The sequence below is a fragment of the Sciurus carolinensis genome, chromosome 10 (genome assembly GCF_902686445.1).
Source record: "Sciurus carolinensis chromosome 10, mSciCar1.2, whole genome shotgun sequence".
Lineage (NCBI taxonomy): Eukaryota > Metazoa > Chordata > Mammalia > Rodentia > Sciuridae > Sciurus > Sciurus carolinensis.
Window position 1 is genome coordinate 1,269,847 of NC_062222.1, and position 14,399 is coordinate 1,284,245.

At 45.4% G+C, this 14,399-nt stretch overlaps 1 protein-coding gene across 1 annotated transcript in view; it reads right to left on the minus strand.

The window, feature by feature from the left end:
• Positions 1-263: 263 nt before the first annotated feature.
• Prdm5 (PR/SET domain 5) overlaps positions 264-14,399 on the minus strand; it is a 157,118-nt gene continuing 142,982 nt past the window's right edge. The window contains exon 15 of the mRNA XM_047567347.1: positions 264-2,004. Within this exon, the coding sequence (XP_047423303.1) occupies positions 1,840-2,004 (165 nt within the window). The 3' untranslated portion in view covers positions 264-1,839. The remainder of the gene's footprint in view (positions 2,005-14,399) is intronic.

Genomic DNA, 14,399 nt, shown 5'->3' on the forward strand with positions numbered 1-14,399 from the left:
GAGGAGCCAGCAGTCCTCGGGCTGCTCTGAAGTAGCGGGCAGCCACCCGTTCCAGGTGGGGCCCCAGTGGTCCTGCAGACCATGACGCTCCCCAAGACTGCACAGGACCAGCAAGTGGCCTCTTCCACAACTCACACCACGTGACCAGGGCATGAAGCACCACACAGGCAGACACGACAGAAGGCACAGTGGTCCTTACACAGTCACACAACACAAAAAGTGCCGATCAGCATCACCCAACATGCTACAGACCTAAAGACACCAGGGAGATGAAGGGCAGAGCGAGAAACAGGGCAGGTTTATTTTTACAAAATACAGTCTGTAATTTTGGATTAAAGTACTCCATATAACCATAATTAAATGTATTCTAAATTATAATCCAAAGATTCATGTTTTTAAAAGCTATCACTGATGAATTTCACATTTAATATTTTACAGTTTTTAAATGTCTGTATTGAATTTTTGTTTCTTTTTAAAACTGAAATGGCATGAAGATAATTCTAGACAGATTCCCAAAGTTCAGACCTGTGCCTGCTGACAGCCTGAACCCATCACAACTGTGTAACGCCCTTAAAATAAACCGCACCTCCTCTCTTTACAGTGGTCCAACGAGATGCTCCTGGTGTGGGCCTCATCTCGGTTTCCTCGGGTCAGGGGTTCCTCCAGGTTACTCCGGCGTCACCGTAAGGCTGCCCCATGCCATCTCCTAGGTGAGCTGTTCAGACTCACTGCGTCCAGTGTTTGCCTGGGGTAGCTTGGCGGGAGCCGCCGCGCTTCTGCTGGATTTCCCGCACACATCAGCCACAACCCGGTCATAACACCTGCTAGGCCAGCACTTTTTATTCTGGACTCCTAATTATGTAAGTGATAGAAGATGACTTAAAAGTGTTTCAGAGTCACCTGCTTGCAGAAATCTGGAAAATGTCTTTTGCAAAGTGAATCTGTGCTGAGGACTGCTGGGCCTGCAGGCGTCTGTGCTGTGCTCAGGGTGAGAGGGAGAGGGTTGTGCACCACCACCAGCTGCAGGCCACCTCACTGCAGAGCCCAGCCCTGCCTGCTTCTGTTATGTGGACTCATATGTTGCTAACCTCTAAAGACAACCAGTGTAAGTTCAGGAGGGGCAGTCTGATCAATATTTAAAGTTTATGGCTACTTTTGCAAAAATATTATTATAAAATTATTCAGACCATGAATTTCTGTGCCTGAATGATGAGTGGAAATGTCACCTGAGAATTTTCTAAAATGAGTGATGTTTTAATAGAGGCTTTAGTTATCAAATTGCTCTTTATTTCAAACTCATTTGCTGTGTGAAGCTGTTAAATAAGATAGACTCTTGTTCTGTTTCTTAAAAGAACAAGTATCTATCTGCCATCATTCTGGAGACTTGGAAAACACCTGGTCCTCCTCCTGTCTGCAAAGAAAGAACGGGGAACCTTGATTCTGTCTAAACTAGTAACCCCAGTGCACTACCCAGTACTGCCAGTGTGCATGCATGAATGCACACACACAAACACCAACAAAGTAAAAAGGACTAACAGTTGGAAGTGTGTTCATAATCTTCCTTATGGAAAGAGTCAAGAATGCCCTGACTCCTCTTTGCAGGTAAGACAGAGCACAGGCAGTACTCTGCAGGCTACAGAGATTTCTTCCCTCTCCATCAGTACCATTTCTTGGAAAAAATAAGACTTTTTATTTATTTTGCATATGCACCTACAAACTCCGAAGGCCAGCGAATCAGAGCTCCGAGAGCACAAGCTACTTCTGGCTGCCTCTGCCACGCTGCCTGGGGACAAGGCTGGGGCCCCCGCTGCCTCCTGGAGGGCCTCCCTGCACAGTTGCCTAGCTGTCGGCCACTCCGTGGACGTGGTCCGTGTGCACCTTGAGGTAGTCGTTCCGTGTGAACTTCTTGTGGCAGAACTGGCACTCTGCCAGTGGACGATTGGGATTATGAGTCATCTTGTGTCGGATCAGCATCTTCTTCAAGCTAAAAGCCAAGTCACAAACCTAGAAAAAAACAGAGATAGTCACATTTTCCCAAGGAGCCTGAAGACACCCAGACCGTCATTCACACAACACACTTTATGCAAATTCCTGCTAACCAGTACGCACTCAGGAATTTAACACCTGACTAATGGGCCAAGAAATTCATTACTGTCCCCAGAGCTACTGCATTTGCTATGTCCTGTGGGGAGCTGTGATTTGAATCATGGTCTCTGACTGCCTCGTGCTTGCATATGCACTGGTAACTTCCTGTGCAAAGGTGCAGATCAAGACTGCCCAGTTGCTATGGTGACGTGGCCTGAGGAGGCTCTGTGCAAGAGGCGGAGTTGAATCATTCTGGACCTTGAGCTCAGATGCTAGCTCCCAGGGATAGAGAACTCTGAGCTTAACAAGATGACCCTAATGTCTCGCCAGTGCTGTGTCCTCAGTGACTCAGAGCTGAAACTTTCCCACAAATAACCTTTTGATGATGAAACTATATAATGAACATGCTGAGCTAGCTCTGGGTCCTGTTCCTCCACCAAAGGATGGTGTCCCACCCGGTCCCAGCTTTCTCTGTCTGTTCATCTTTTCTCAATCCCCTACTGTCCCTCGCTGATTTCTGAATCAACAGCCATGGCACAAAGGTCTTGGCAGTGTCCTCTGCATCCTGACCCCCTTCGTCCCAACAGCTGGATTTAAACATCTGCGGAGGGTGAATCCCTGGGAGGAGAGCTCCCCCTTGCGATGGAGGCATCCACGCTTCCCAGGAAGCCTCCAGAGTACAGGCCTTATGGTCTAGGTGGCGTTTCTTTGCGTGGCACCCTGGGCACCAGATGCCTTTCTGGACGGCCCCTCTCTCCGGTCGGCGGTGACACTGGCAGCACGGTGAGGGGGCTCTGCCCTCCTCCGCTTCCTTCTTTCTTACGACGCAGGCGTTGCTTAGGGCATGCTAGAGTGCGCTCCACACACGTCCCCTGGTGCCACCCAGCTCAGGGTGCTGAACCTGACGCAGACGGGCGCCAGCTAGCACAGTGGAACCCATGAAGCGACACCACTGAAGTCACGAAAGGAGATGAAACGGGATGCCAAGTGTGGCGTCCCTCGCAAACCCCACCTGCAGAGACTCTGGAAGACAATCGGCTCTGACTGACACAAGCCCAGACGCAAACACCACGGAAAACATGGGCGTGGTGCCAGAGTGGCATGTGCCGCCCTAGGAGGGCTGGCCAGACTGGAGGGCACTGGAAGGTGAGCATGCCTCTGGGTGGGCGCGAGGGCAGCCACCAAGTCCCTGCAGCCAGTGTGGCGGGAGACTGGGAGCTTCGGGTTGCCCGGCCCGACCACCCGGCTTAGAGCTGGGTCTGCGTCTGGTCGGGCGCCTGGGCTCTGCCCACCTGACTGCTACACAGCACTGCCCACAGTTCCTGGGCATCTCACCCTCCACCCTCAGGGGCACAGGGCAGGGGCTCCATGTTCTGTCCCTTGGTGTCCAAGGGGTAAGGTGAGGGCCACAGTGTTCACGCTCCTACAGTGGTGGAGTGACCACGGGTTCTCCTGCTCATCACTCACTAAGGAAGCGGCACAGAGTGGCCCTTTTGATCTGCCTCCTTCCGCTGTAAAATGACAATGGGGTCGCCTCGCAGGATCTTAAGATTAAATAAAATAAGCTATACACACTGGTGTTATATCCTGGATGCTCAATAAATGTCGGTGCCTGTCTTTTTCTTCCCTCTTCTCTAGCAAGGAGCATCGTCGGTGGCTTGGTCAGAATAGCCTGTGTCACCAGGAGGGAGTCACAGGTGGAATCTGAAGGAGAACGCAGCTGTCTGAAAGAGGAGTAACGCCTTGGAATAAGCAAGTGACTTTGCGAGAGGTGATTTCCCAGAGCAATTCCAGGAGGCGCCGTCTTCCTTCCGGAACAGTTGAGCAGCATGAGCTTTGTGATCACACCCACAGACCATGACCCTGAAAGCCACTGGAGAACACAGCAGGTGCTGCCATGGAGACCAGGGGACGGAGGGACCAGAAATGGGAGGGAACACCGAGGATGGAGAAGACAAGACACAGGAACTGTGATTGCCAGGAGGGAGGCGGCCCCCATGAAAGGACTCTGAAATGAGGAGAAAGGGCAAAATCAAACGGTCCTGCACTTGAGACACACGTCTCCAAAGTCACCCCCACGCACAAGCACACATCCAAAGGGAGGGCAGCGTGTGCAGGAGACCCTGGAGCTCGGGGAGTGGCCGCTGCAGAGTGGAGTCCTCCAGGTCCTGGAGGGACAGAGGCCTCCTAGGAACCAAGTGCCACCTGGTACTGCCTGTTAAGGTTCCATCTGCAGGGCGCTGATGCAGGCTTGGGCGCAAAGGACAAACACAAGCCACAGCTAATGGCGATGCTCATCTGGATACAACCAGCAGGGACTGTCTTCCAGCGGTCAGAAAAGATTGTACTTTCAAAAAAGTTTAAAGGCAAGAGAAAACAGAGGGAAGGAACTGATAAGAGCAGTGTGATTTTATCCATAAGAGGGAAACGAGTACAACTGTATCAGTACAAGTGAGCATGGAGGAAAACAGCAAGAGGTCCACAGAAGCATCAGCTGACATCAGCTAGAAACAGGACTGTCTCATTTACTTCCATTTGTTTCCATATTCCCTCATTTTTCTGGAATTAAAAAGTGAACTTTTGCTTGAGGGGATCAAAGACGGTGGACTAGAGGGAGGCTGCGTTCCTTGTTGCTCCGTAACTCCAGTTTCAAGCAGAGGATATCTGTTTCTTGGTAAGGCAGTTTTTGCTGCTTATTGATCCCCTGCTGTTTACCCCATTTGTCTGCTGTGATCACCTGCAGTCTGCCAGCATATCAAAGCCTTTTTGAGTGCAGATTGCTCACTGTCAGGCGCCTATCATCTGCCATTTGCTTGTCTCTTGCCTGTCCATTGCCTGCCTTACACCTATCCATCACTCACCACCCAAGGTTCACCTCACGATCGTCCGACAGCAATCAGCAAACTGATCGCCGAACACCAGTGGAGCGCCAGCTGCCTGCTGTTGCCTGGTAGTTCACTGTTACAGTACCTGCAGGTTTCATTACACGTGGCTGCTGCCATTTTGAGACAACAGGCAGGACCGTAGGACCCCTGGCCGGACTGACTGAGCCCCGTCTCCAGGATCCCTCAGCCTGACTGATCACTCCCTGCCTCTGGGGCCCTCATATCGACTGACTGCTCCCTGCCACCAGGAACCCCAGACCGACTGACTGCGTCCTATCACCGGGACCCCAGACCGACTGACTGCACCCGGCCTCCAGGATCCCACAACCACACCAAACACACCAGATCTCCAGGACCCCTGCCTGACCAACTGCACCCCACCTCCAGGACCTCCAGCCAACCATGTCCACACCCCAAGCTGCAACTCCCCATTTGCCAACATTTAGAAGCCAGAGCGGCCATCTTGGATAATCCTGGAAGCTGCATCTCCCATCTTTAAGTGGGGCAAATTCCATCCTGAGACACCTGCTGGACACTGGAAGCTAATTGTGAGAAAAGAATTAGGAAACCTATAGGGACACTATAAGCCTATAGGGGAGAGAATCTGCAATACCCCAGATCCCCACTACTAGAGGGGAAGATACACAAACAACATGAAAAAACAAGGGAAGAAAATGATCCAAACAAATCTAGATTCTATATTAATAGAATTCAATGACAGTATGGTAGAAGAGATGTCAGAAAAGGACTTCAAGTTACACATGATTAAGATGATTCATGAAGCAAAGGATGAGATAAGAGAGCAAATGCAGGCAATGAATGATAATACCAATAAGCAATTGAAAGAGCAACTGCAGGAAGCAAAAGATCATTTCAACAAAAAGATAGTCTCAAAAAAAAAAAAAAAAAAAAAAACCAAACGGAAGTCCTCGAAATGAAGAAAACAATAAACCAAATAAAAAACTCAATGGAAAGCATCACCAAAAGACTAGACCACTTGGAAGACAGAACCTCAGACAAGACAAAATATTTAATCTTGAAAATTAAGTTGTCCAGAGAAGATGGTAAGAAATCATGAACAGAATCTCCAAGGACTATGGGACATCATGAAAAGACCAAATTTAAGAATTATTGGGATTGAGGAAGGCACAGAGATACAAACCAAAGGAATGAACAACCTATTCAATGAAATAATATCAGAAAATTTCCCAAACCTGAAGAATGAAAAGGAAAATCAAATACAAGAGGCTTACAGAACACCAAATGCACAAAATCACAACAGATCCACACGAAGGCATATTATAATGAAAATGCCTAACATTCAAAATAAAGATAGGATTTTGAAGGCCGTGAAAGAAAAGCATCAGATTACATATCAGGGGAAACCAATACGGATAGCAGCAGACTTCTCAATACAGACTCTAAAAGCTGGAAGGGCCTGGAACAACATATATCATGCTCTGAAAGAACATGGTTGCCAACCAAGAATCCTATACCCAGCAAAAGTAACCTTCAGATTTGAAGATTAAATAAAATCCTTCCATGATAAACAAAAGTTAAAAGAATTTACAAATAGAAAGCCTGCACTACAGAATGTTCTCAACAAAATATTCCATGAGGAGGAAATGAAAAACAACAATGGAGGTCAGCAAAGGGAGGAACTACCTTAGAGAAAAACCACTCAAAGGAGAAACCAAGCCAACTTAAAAACCAAAAATAAGCCCAAATGACTGGGAATACAAATCATATCTCAATAATAACCCTGTACGTTATGATGGTCTAAACTCATCAACCAAAAGACATAGACTGGCAGAATGGATTAAATAGAAAGACCCAACAATATGCTGCCTTCAAGAGACTCATCTCATAGAAAAAGACATCCACAGACTAAAGGTGAAAGGATGGGGAAAAACTTACCATGCACAAGGACTCAGTAAAAAAGCAGGGGTTTCCATCCTTATATCAGATAAAGTGGACTTCAAGCCAAAGTTAGTCAGAAGGGATAAAGAAGGACATTTCATACTGCTTAAGGGAACCATAAATCAGGAAGACATAATGATAGTAAATATTTATGCCCCAAACAATAGTGCATCCCTGTACATCAAACAAATCTTTCTCAATTCCAGGAATCACATAGACCACAACACAATAATTCTGGGTGACTTTAACACACCGCTGCCACACTAGATAGATCTTCCAAACAAAAACCAACCAAAGAAACCATAGAACTCAATAATGCAATCAATAACCTAGACTTAATAGACATATAGGAGAATATTCCATCCATCAATGAGCGGATTCACTTTCTTCTCAGCAGCACATGGAAGCTTCTTGAAAATAGACCATATGTTATGCCACAAAGCAGCCCTTAGGAAATGCAAAAAAATATAGATACTGCCTTGTGTTCTATCAGATTATTATGGACTGAGAGTCGGAATCAATGACAAAATAAAAAACAGAAATTACTCCAACACCTGGAGACTAAATAATATGCTATTGAATGAAACATGGATAACAGAAAACATCAGGTAGGAGATAAAAATTCTTAGAGGTCAATGAGAATGATGATACAACATATCAAAATCTCTGGGACACTATGACAGCAGTACTAAGAGGAAAATTCATTGCATTGGGCACATTCCAGAAAAGAATGAAAAGTCAACAAGTAAATGATCTAACATTACAGCTCAAAGCCCTAGAAAAAGAAGAACAGAATAACAGCAAAAGTAGTAGAAGACAGGAAATAATTAAAATCAGAGCTGAAATCAATGAAACTGAAACAAAAGAAACAATTCAAAAAATTGACAAAATAAAAAGTTGGTTCTTTGAAAAAGTGAGCAAAATAGACAAACCCTTAGCCACACTAACAAAGAGAAAGAGACAAAACTCAAATTACTAAAATTCATGATGAAAAAGCAAATATCACGACAGACACCACAGAGATACAGAACATAATGAGAAGCTACTTTGAAAATCTGTATTACAACAAAATAAAAACTACCAAAGACATTGACAAATTTCTAGAGACATATGCTCCTCCCAAACTGAACCAGGAGGACATACACAATTTAAACAGATCAATATCAAGCAATGAAATAGAAGTCATTAAAAATCTACCATCCAAGAAAAGCCCATGACCAGACGGATTCTCAGTCAAGTTCTACAAGACCTTCAAAGAAGAACTCATTCCAATACTTCTCAAAGTATTCCAGGAAATAGAAAAGGAGGGTACCCTACCAAACTCATTCTATGAAGCTAATATCACCCTCATACCCAAACCAGGAAAAGACACATCAAGGAAAGAAAATTTTAGACCAATATCCTTGAATATAGATATACAAAGATCCTTAACAAAGTATTGGCAAACTGTATCCAAAAACATATTAAGAAAGTCATGCACCACGATCAAGTGGGGTTCATCCCTGGAATGCTAGGATGGTTTAACATCCGTAAATCAATAAACGTAATCTATCATGTCAATAGACTTAAGGATAAGAATCGTATGGTTATTTCAATTGACGCAGAAAAAGCATTCGACAAAATACAACATCCCTTCATGCTCAAAACACCAGAAAAAATAGGAAGAGTAGGAACATACCTGAACATTGTAAAGGTTACTTATATTAAGCCCATGGCCAACATCATTCTTAATGGAGAAAAACTGAAAGCATTCCCTTTAAAAATGGGAACAAGGCAGGGATGTCCTCTTTCACCACTTCTATTCAACATTGTCCTCGAAACTCTAGCCAGAGCAATTAGACTAAAGAAATTAAAGGGATACCAATAGGAAAAGAGGAACTTAAGCTGTCACTATTTGCTGATTACATGATTCTATATTTAGAGGATCCAAAAAACTCCTCCAGAAAACTTCTAGACCTCATCAATGAATTCAGAAAAATAGCAGGCTATAAAATCAACACACATAAATCTAAAGCATTTTTATATGCAAGCGATGGAACATCTGAAGGGGAAATGAGGAAAACAACTCCATTTGCAATAGTCTCAAAAAAATAAAATACTTGGGAATCAATCTAACCAAAGAGGTAAAAGATCTCTACAATGAAAACTATAAAACATTGAAGAAAGAAATTGAGGAAGACCTTAGAAGATGGAAAGATTGTCCATGTTCTTGGATAGGCAGAATTAATATTGTCAAAATGGCCATACTACCAAAAGTACTATACAGATTCAATGCAATTCCAATTAAAATCCCAATGATATACCTTACAGAAATAGAGCAAGCAATCATGAAATTCATGTGGAAGAATATGAAACCCAGAATAGCTAAAGCAATCCTTAGCAGGAAGAATGAAACAGGGGGTATCGCAATACCAGAACTTCAACTATTCTACAAAGCAATAGTAACAAAAACAGCATGGTATTGGCACCAAAGATAGAGAGGTAGATCAATGGTACAGAATAGAGGACACAGACACAAACCCAAATAAATACAATTTTCTCATACTAGACAAACATGCCAAAAATATAAAATGGAGAAAAGATACCCTCTTCAACAAATGGTGCTGGGAAAACTGGAAATCCATATGCAACAGAATGAAACTAAACCCCTATCTCTCACCCTGCACAAAAATCAACTCACAATGGATCAAGGACCTTGAAATCAGACTAGAGACCCTGCATCTTATAGAAGAAAAAGTAGGTCCAAATCTTCAACTTGTTGGCTTAGGATCAGACTTCCTTAACAGGACTCCCATAGCACAAGAAATAAAAGCAAGAATCAATAACTGGAACAGATTCAAACTAAATAGGTTTCTCTCAGCAAAGGAAACTATCAGCAATGTGAAGAGAAAACCTACAGAGTGGGAGAAAATCCTTTGCCACTCATACTTCAGATAGAGCACTAATTTCCAGAATATATAAAGAACTCAAGAAACTCTACACAAAGAATACAAATTGCCCAATCAACAAATGGGCTAAGGATATGAACAGACACTTAACATAAGAAGATCTACAAGCAATCAACAAACATATGAAAAAATGTTCACCATCTTTAGTAATAAGAGAAATGCAAATCAAAACCACCCTAAGATCCCATCTCACCCCAATTAGAATGACGATTATCAAGAATACAAGCAACAATAGGTGTTGGAGGGGATGTGGGGATAAAGGTACACTCATACATTGCTGGTGGGGCTACAAATTAGTGCAGCCACTCTGGAAAGCAGTGTGGAGATTCCTTAGAAAACTTGGAATGGAACCACCATTTGACCCAGCTATCCCACTCCTCGGCCTATACCCAAAGGACTTAAAATCAGCATACTACAGAGATACAGCCACATCAATGTTCATAGTCGCTGAATTCACAATAGCCAGATTGGGGAACCAACCTAGATGTCTTTCAATTGATGAATGGATAAAGAAACTGTAATATATATATATATATATATATATATATATATATATATATATATATAATGGAATATTACTCAGCCATAAAGAATAATAAAATTATGGCATTTGCAGGCAAATGGATGAAATTGGAGAATATCATTCTAAGTGAGATAAGCCAATCTCAAAAACCAAAGGATGAATGATCTCACTGATAAGTGGATGACGACACATAATGGAGGGTGGGAGGGGTACAAGAATGGAGAAAGGAGGGACTGTATAGAGGGAAAAGAGGGGTGGGAGGGGTGGGAGGGGTGGGGGGGAAGGAAAAAATAACAGAATGAATCAAACACCATTACCCTATGTAAATGTATGATTACACAAATGATATGGCTTTAGTTCATGTACAGAAAAACAAGATGTATCCCATTTGTTTACAATAAAAATAATTTTTTTAAAAAAAGTGAACTAGGGAATACTATTCTGGAGTGCAGAACAGAGCCAGTTGGATGTAGGCTCCATGCAGCCACCTGGGTGACATGCTCTGTGGGCAGGGAAAGAACCCCATCTGTGAAGTGATCTTGAACAAAGTATTTTCCAGTGGAAGAATGTTTTCATGAGCGTATCTTAACTTACTATCACGAGGAAGATAGGAAGTTTTTACATAGGTAGAAGTAGTACCAATGGAAGAGATTAAAAATGACAAAGAACAATATTTCAGACAGGTTGGTGGGTGGATTTTATCTTACAGTTTGTCAGAAGCTACCATTGAGAAGCATGTGGCTGAGTTTACCTTACACCATGACGACCAACCCTAGAGAAATAAAAATAAGAAGGTATTTTAAACAATTGCATGCCAACAAACTGGGCAACCTAAATGAAATGCATACACTCCTTAAAACACACTAATTACCAAAACTGACACAAGAAGAAAATAAAAGTCTCAATAGACGTATAACAAATAGACTGAATCCAATTCAAACATTCCAGCAAAGAAAAGTCCTAGGCTTTAAGGTTTGAATTCCACCAGACATTTAAAGAAGAATATTGATCTTTCAGAAGGAGGGGTAAGAGGGAAAGGAGAAGAATCTCAAAGAAGGAGAAGGGAACACTCTTCGACTCATTTTGTGAGGCAGCATGATCCCGATGTCAAAGCCAAACAAAGGTATTTCAAAGAGAATGCTCTCCAGAGCAAGATCCTTTATGAATCTAGATGCAAATATCATCAAACAAAAACCAGGATGCATCTAACAGCCTGTTAAAAGGATCCTAAACCAAAACCAAGTGGAATTCATCCCAGAATTGCAGAAGTGGTTCAAGTAAGAAAAGCAAGCAAGTACATTATACTAATGGAGCAAAGGAAAAAATAAATGCGGCCATTCAATGGACACAGGAAGGACAGTTGACAAAATCAACATTTTATCTTGTGTTTGAAAACAAACTAGAGAGCACTCAGAAAACTAAGAGAGATGGGAACTTCCCCCACATGACAACCGGCACTTGTGAAACTTATAGCTAAGACCATATTCAATGGTGAAAGAGTGAGAAGGAATGGACTCCTACCTTATTCCACATACAATCGTTAACTCAACAGGATCAGAGATCTACATCTAAGAGTCAACAAGCTGAAACCCTTAGAGGAAAGAAAACAAACAGAAGGGTGAAAAGCTCCGTGGCCTTTGATTTGGGAGTGGATTCTTGGATAAAACATCAAAAAGTATTATCAAATAAATTTAAAAAATATATGACCCAGACTTTATCAACGTTAAACACTTTTGTACATCAAAGAATATTATCAGGAAAGTAAAAAAGAAAACCTACACAAAAGGAGAAAATATCTACATTTCATATTATCTGATAAGGGTCCAGAATCCAAAATTTATTTTAAAAAACCTCTTAGAAGTTGACAACAACAAGAACCACCAAATCAAGCAATACAGTTTTTAAATGGCAAGGACTGGACAGACATTTCTCCAGAAAAGACACACAAATGGTCAAGAAGCACATGGCCAGACACTCAGTACTGTTAGTCCTTAAGAGGAGTGTGAACCAAAACCACTTGAAAAGAAAGGAAAAAAAAAAAAAAAAAACAAAAAACAAAATCAAGCAACCAATGAACAAAACACAGAAACGCAAGTGCGGCAGGTTGTGGAGCAGGGAGCCTGGGCCACTGGCATGCACGTGAATGACAGTCCAGCTCTGTGGGAGAAGCATGGCGGCTCCCAGCAGCAAGAGTCTTCTGAGACCCGGGTGTCCCAAGACCGGAAGACACACCACAACAGCCTGCAGGTAGACACGGCCAGGCGCCCACCCATGGCAGGACACCGCCGGACACCGACCAGCCAGGAGAAGGAACGACCCAGTGATACCACTGCAAGGTGGACCTGGAACACCGGCAGAGGGAGAGGAGTCAGCCACACATGCCGTGTGGTGGACTCAGGTGAATGGTCCCCAGGAGAGACCTGTAAGGTGAAATCAGATGGGTGGCTGCCAGGCCGAGGCTGGGGAGTAACGTCCACCGGGTGCGAAGCTCTGTTATAAATGGCCGATTCTGTCACATGGACTTCAGCTCCGGGACAGCAGCCACACCCCCTCGGAGGGTGCCAGGCTGGGGAGAAGCAGGAGGGCTGGGCTGCCTAGAGAGATGGACTGGTGTCTTCCGGAAGCAGAGGCCACAGGAGGCGTTGAGGGCAGCTGTGGGAGCATCACAGCCCGAGCTCTGCTGGGCAGGCCCTGAGAATCGGATGTCCACCCAGCAGACCGGTCTGGGCTGCGGAGGAGGGCTGCAGAGCGGGCACCCAGGAGTGAACCCGACAGAAGGAGACAGGAACACATCACAGCTCAGCGCACATGGCACTTTCAGCCCACCTAAGGAAATGCTCAGCGAAGTGCTCGGAATCGGCAGGTAAGAGGGTGGCGTGTGATGGCAGGAGGTGCCCGTGCACCATCAGGTTTAATTCCAGGCCCATGCCCACTCGCGTTGCTGTGCGATGACATCATAGAACAGGTCCTGCCTCTGGGAAGACGCTCCCAGTAAAAGAGGCAATGGGCGGGGCCGGCGGTGATCAAGCCAGGTCTGCAGCTCCAGCGCACGCAGAGCTCTTCGGGAGCACGGTTCTTGTTGCTAGGCAGCCTTCTGCCGGCAGGGAGAGGACCCCCTGGCCGGTCCTCCCACAGAGCTTCACGAGGGACGGACAAGCACGGCACGGCTGCAGATGGTCCGCACCGCGCTCCCTGATGGGGCCGCCTTCCCGCCTCGGCATTGCAGGGAGTCCGTGCTGCAGCCCACACCACAACTCTGAGGAGCCACGCGGATGCTCTCTCTGACACTTGTCAAGAGTAAGCACCCTCCTGCTCTCCTTAACACCAGTGTCAGCTCTGTCAGCTGCCAACCTCTGCAGACAAACACCCCTGGTCGAGAAGCCACTCCGCCCAACCTAATGGATGCTCAGATTCAGTCTACCGAGGAGAGCAGTCTTCTCTCCCTTCAGAATCACGTAAACGGTCACGTCGAACAATTCCACTTCAACGCACCGTAACGGCGTCAGCGGCAGAAACCCTAAACGGCCCGTTTTTTAACACACGGGTCCACACGTATTGTGGAGGCTCATTATTTGCATCTAACAAAGTAACACCCTCAATCAACCAGACCTTTGGTTTGATACCGTTAAGCGGTCAAAGCGGTGGCAGGCACCTGAATGACACTCTGGAAGCATGACCCAAGGTGCCGCAGCGTGTGCCCCGTCCTCAGGAAGGGCAGGGTCACGTGCCGCCAGGGGGCCACAGGGGGCCGTGGCCAGCAGGGCCTGCTGTGATCCGGGGCTGCCCCACCAGAGCCGCAGGCCGCATGGTCCCACCTGGCGGGACGCGGACGCCCACTCACGTGGCACTGGAAAGGCCTCTCCCCTCACGGCCCCGCCTCCAGGACGTGGGGACGGCCACTCACGTGGCACTGGAACAGCCTCTCCCCTCACGGTCCCACTTGGCGGGACGTGGGGACGGCCACTCATGTGGCACTGGAAAGGCCTCTCCCCTCACGGTCCCACTTGGCGGGACGTGGACGGCCACTCACGTGGCACT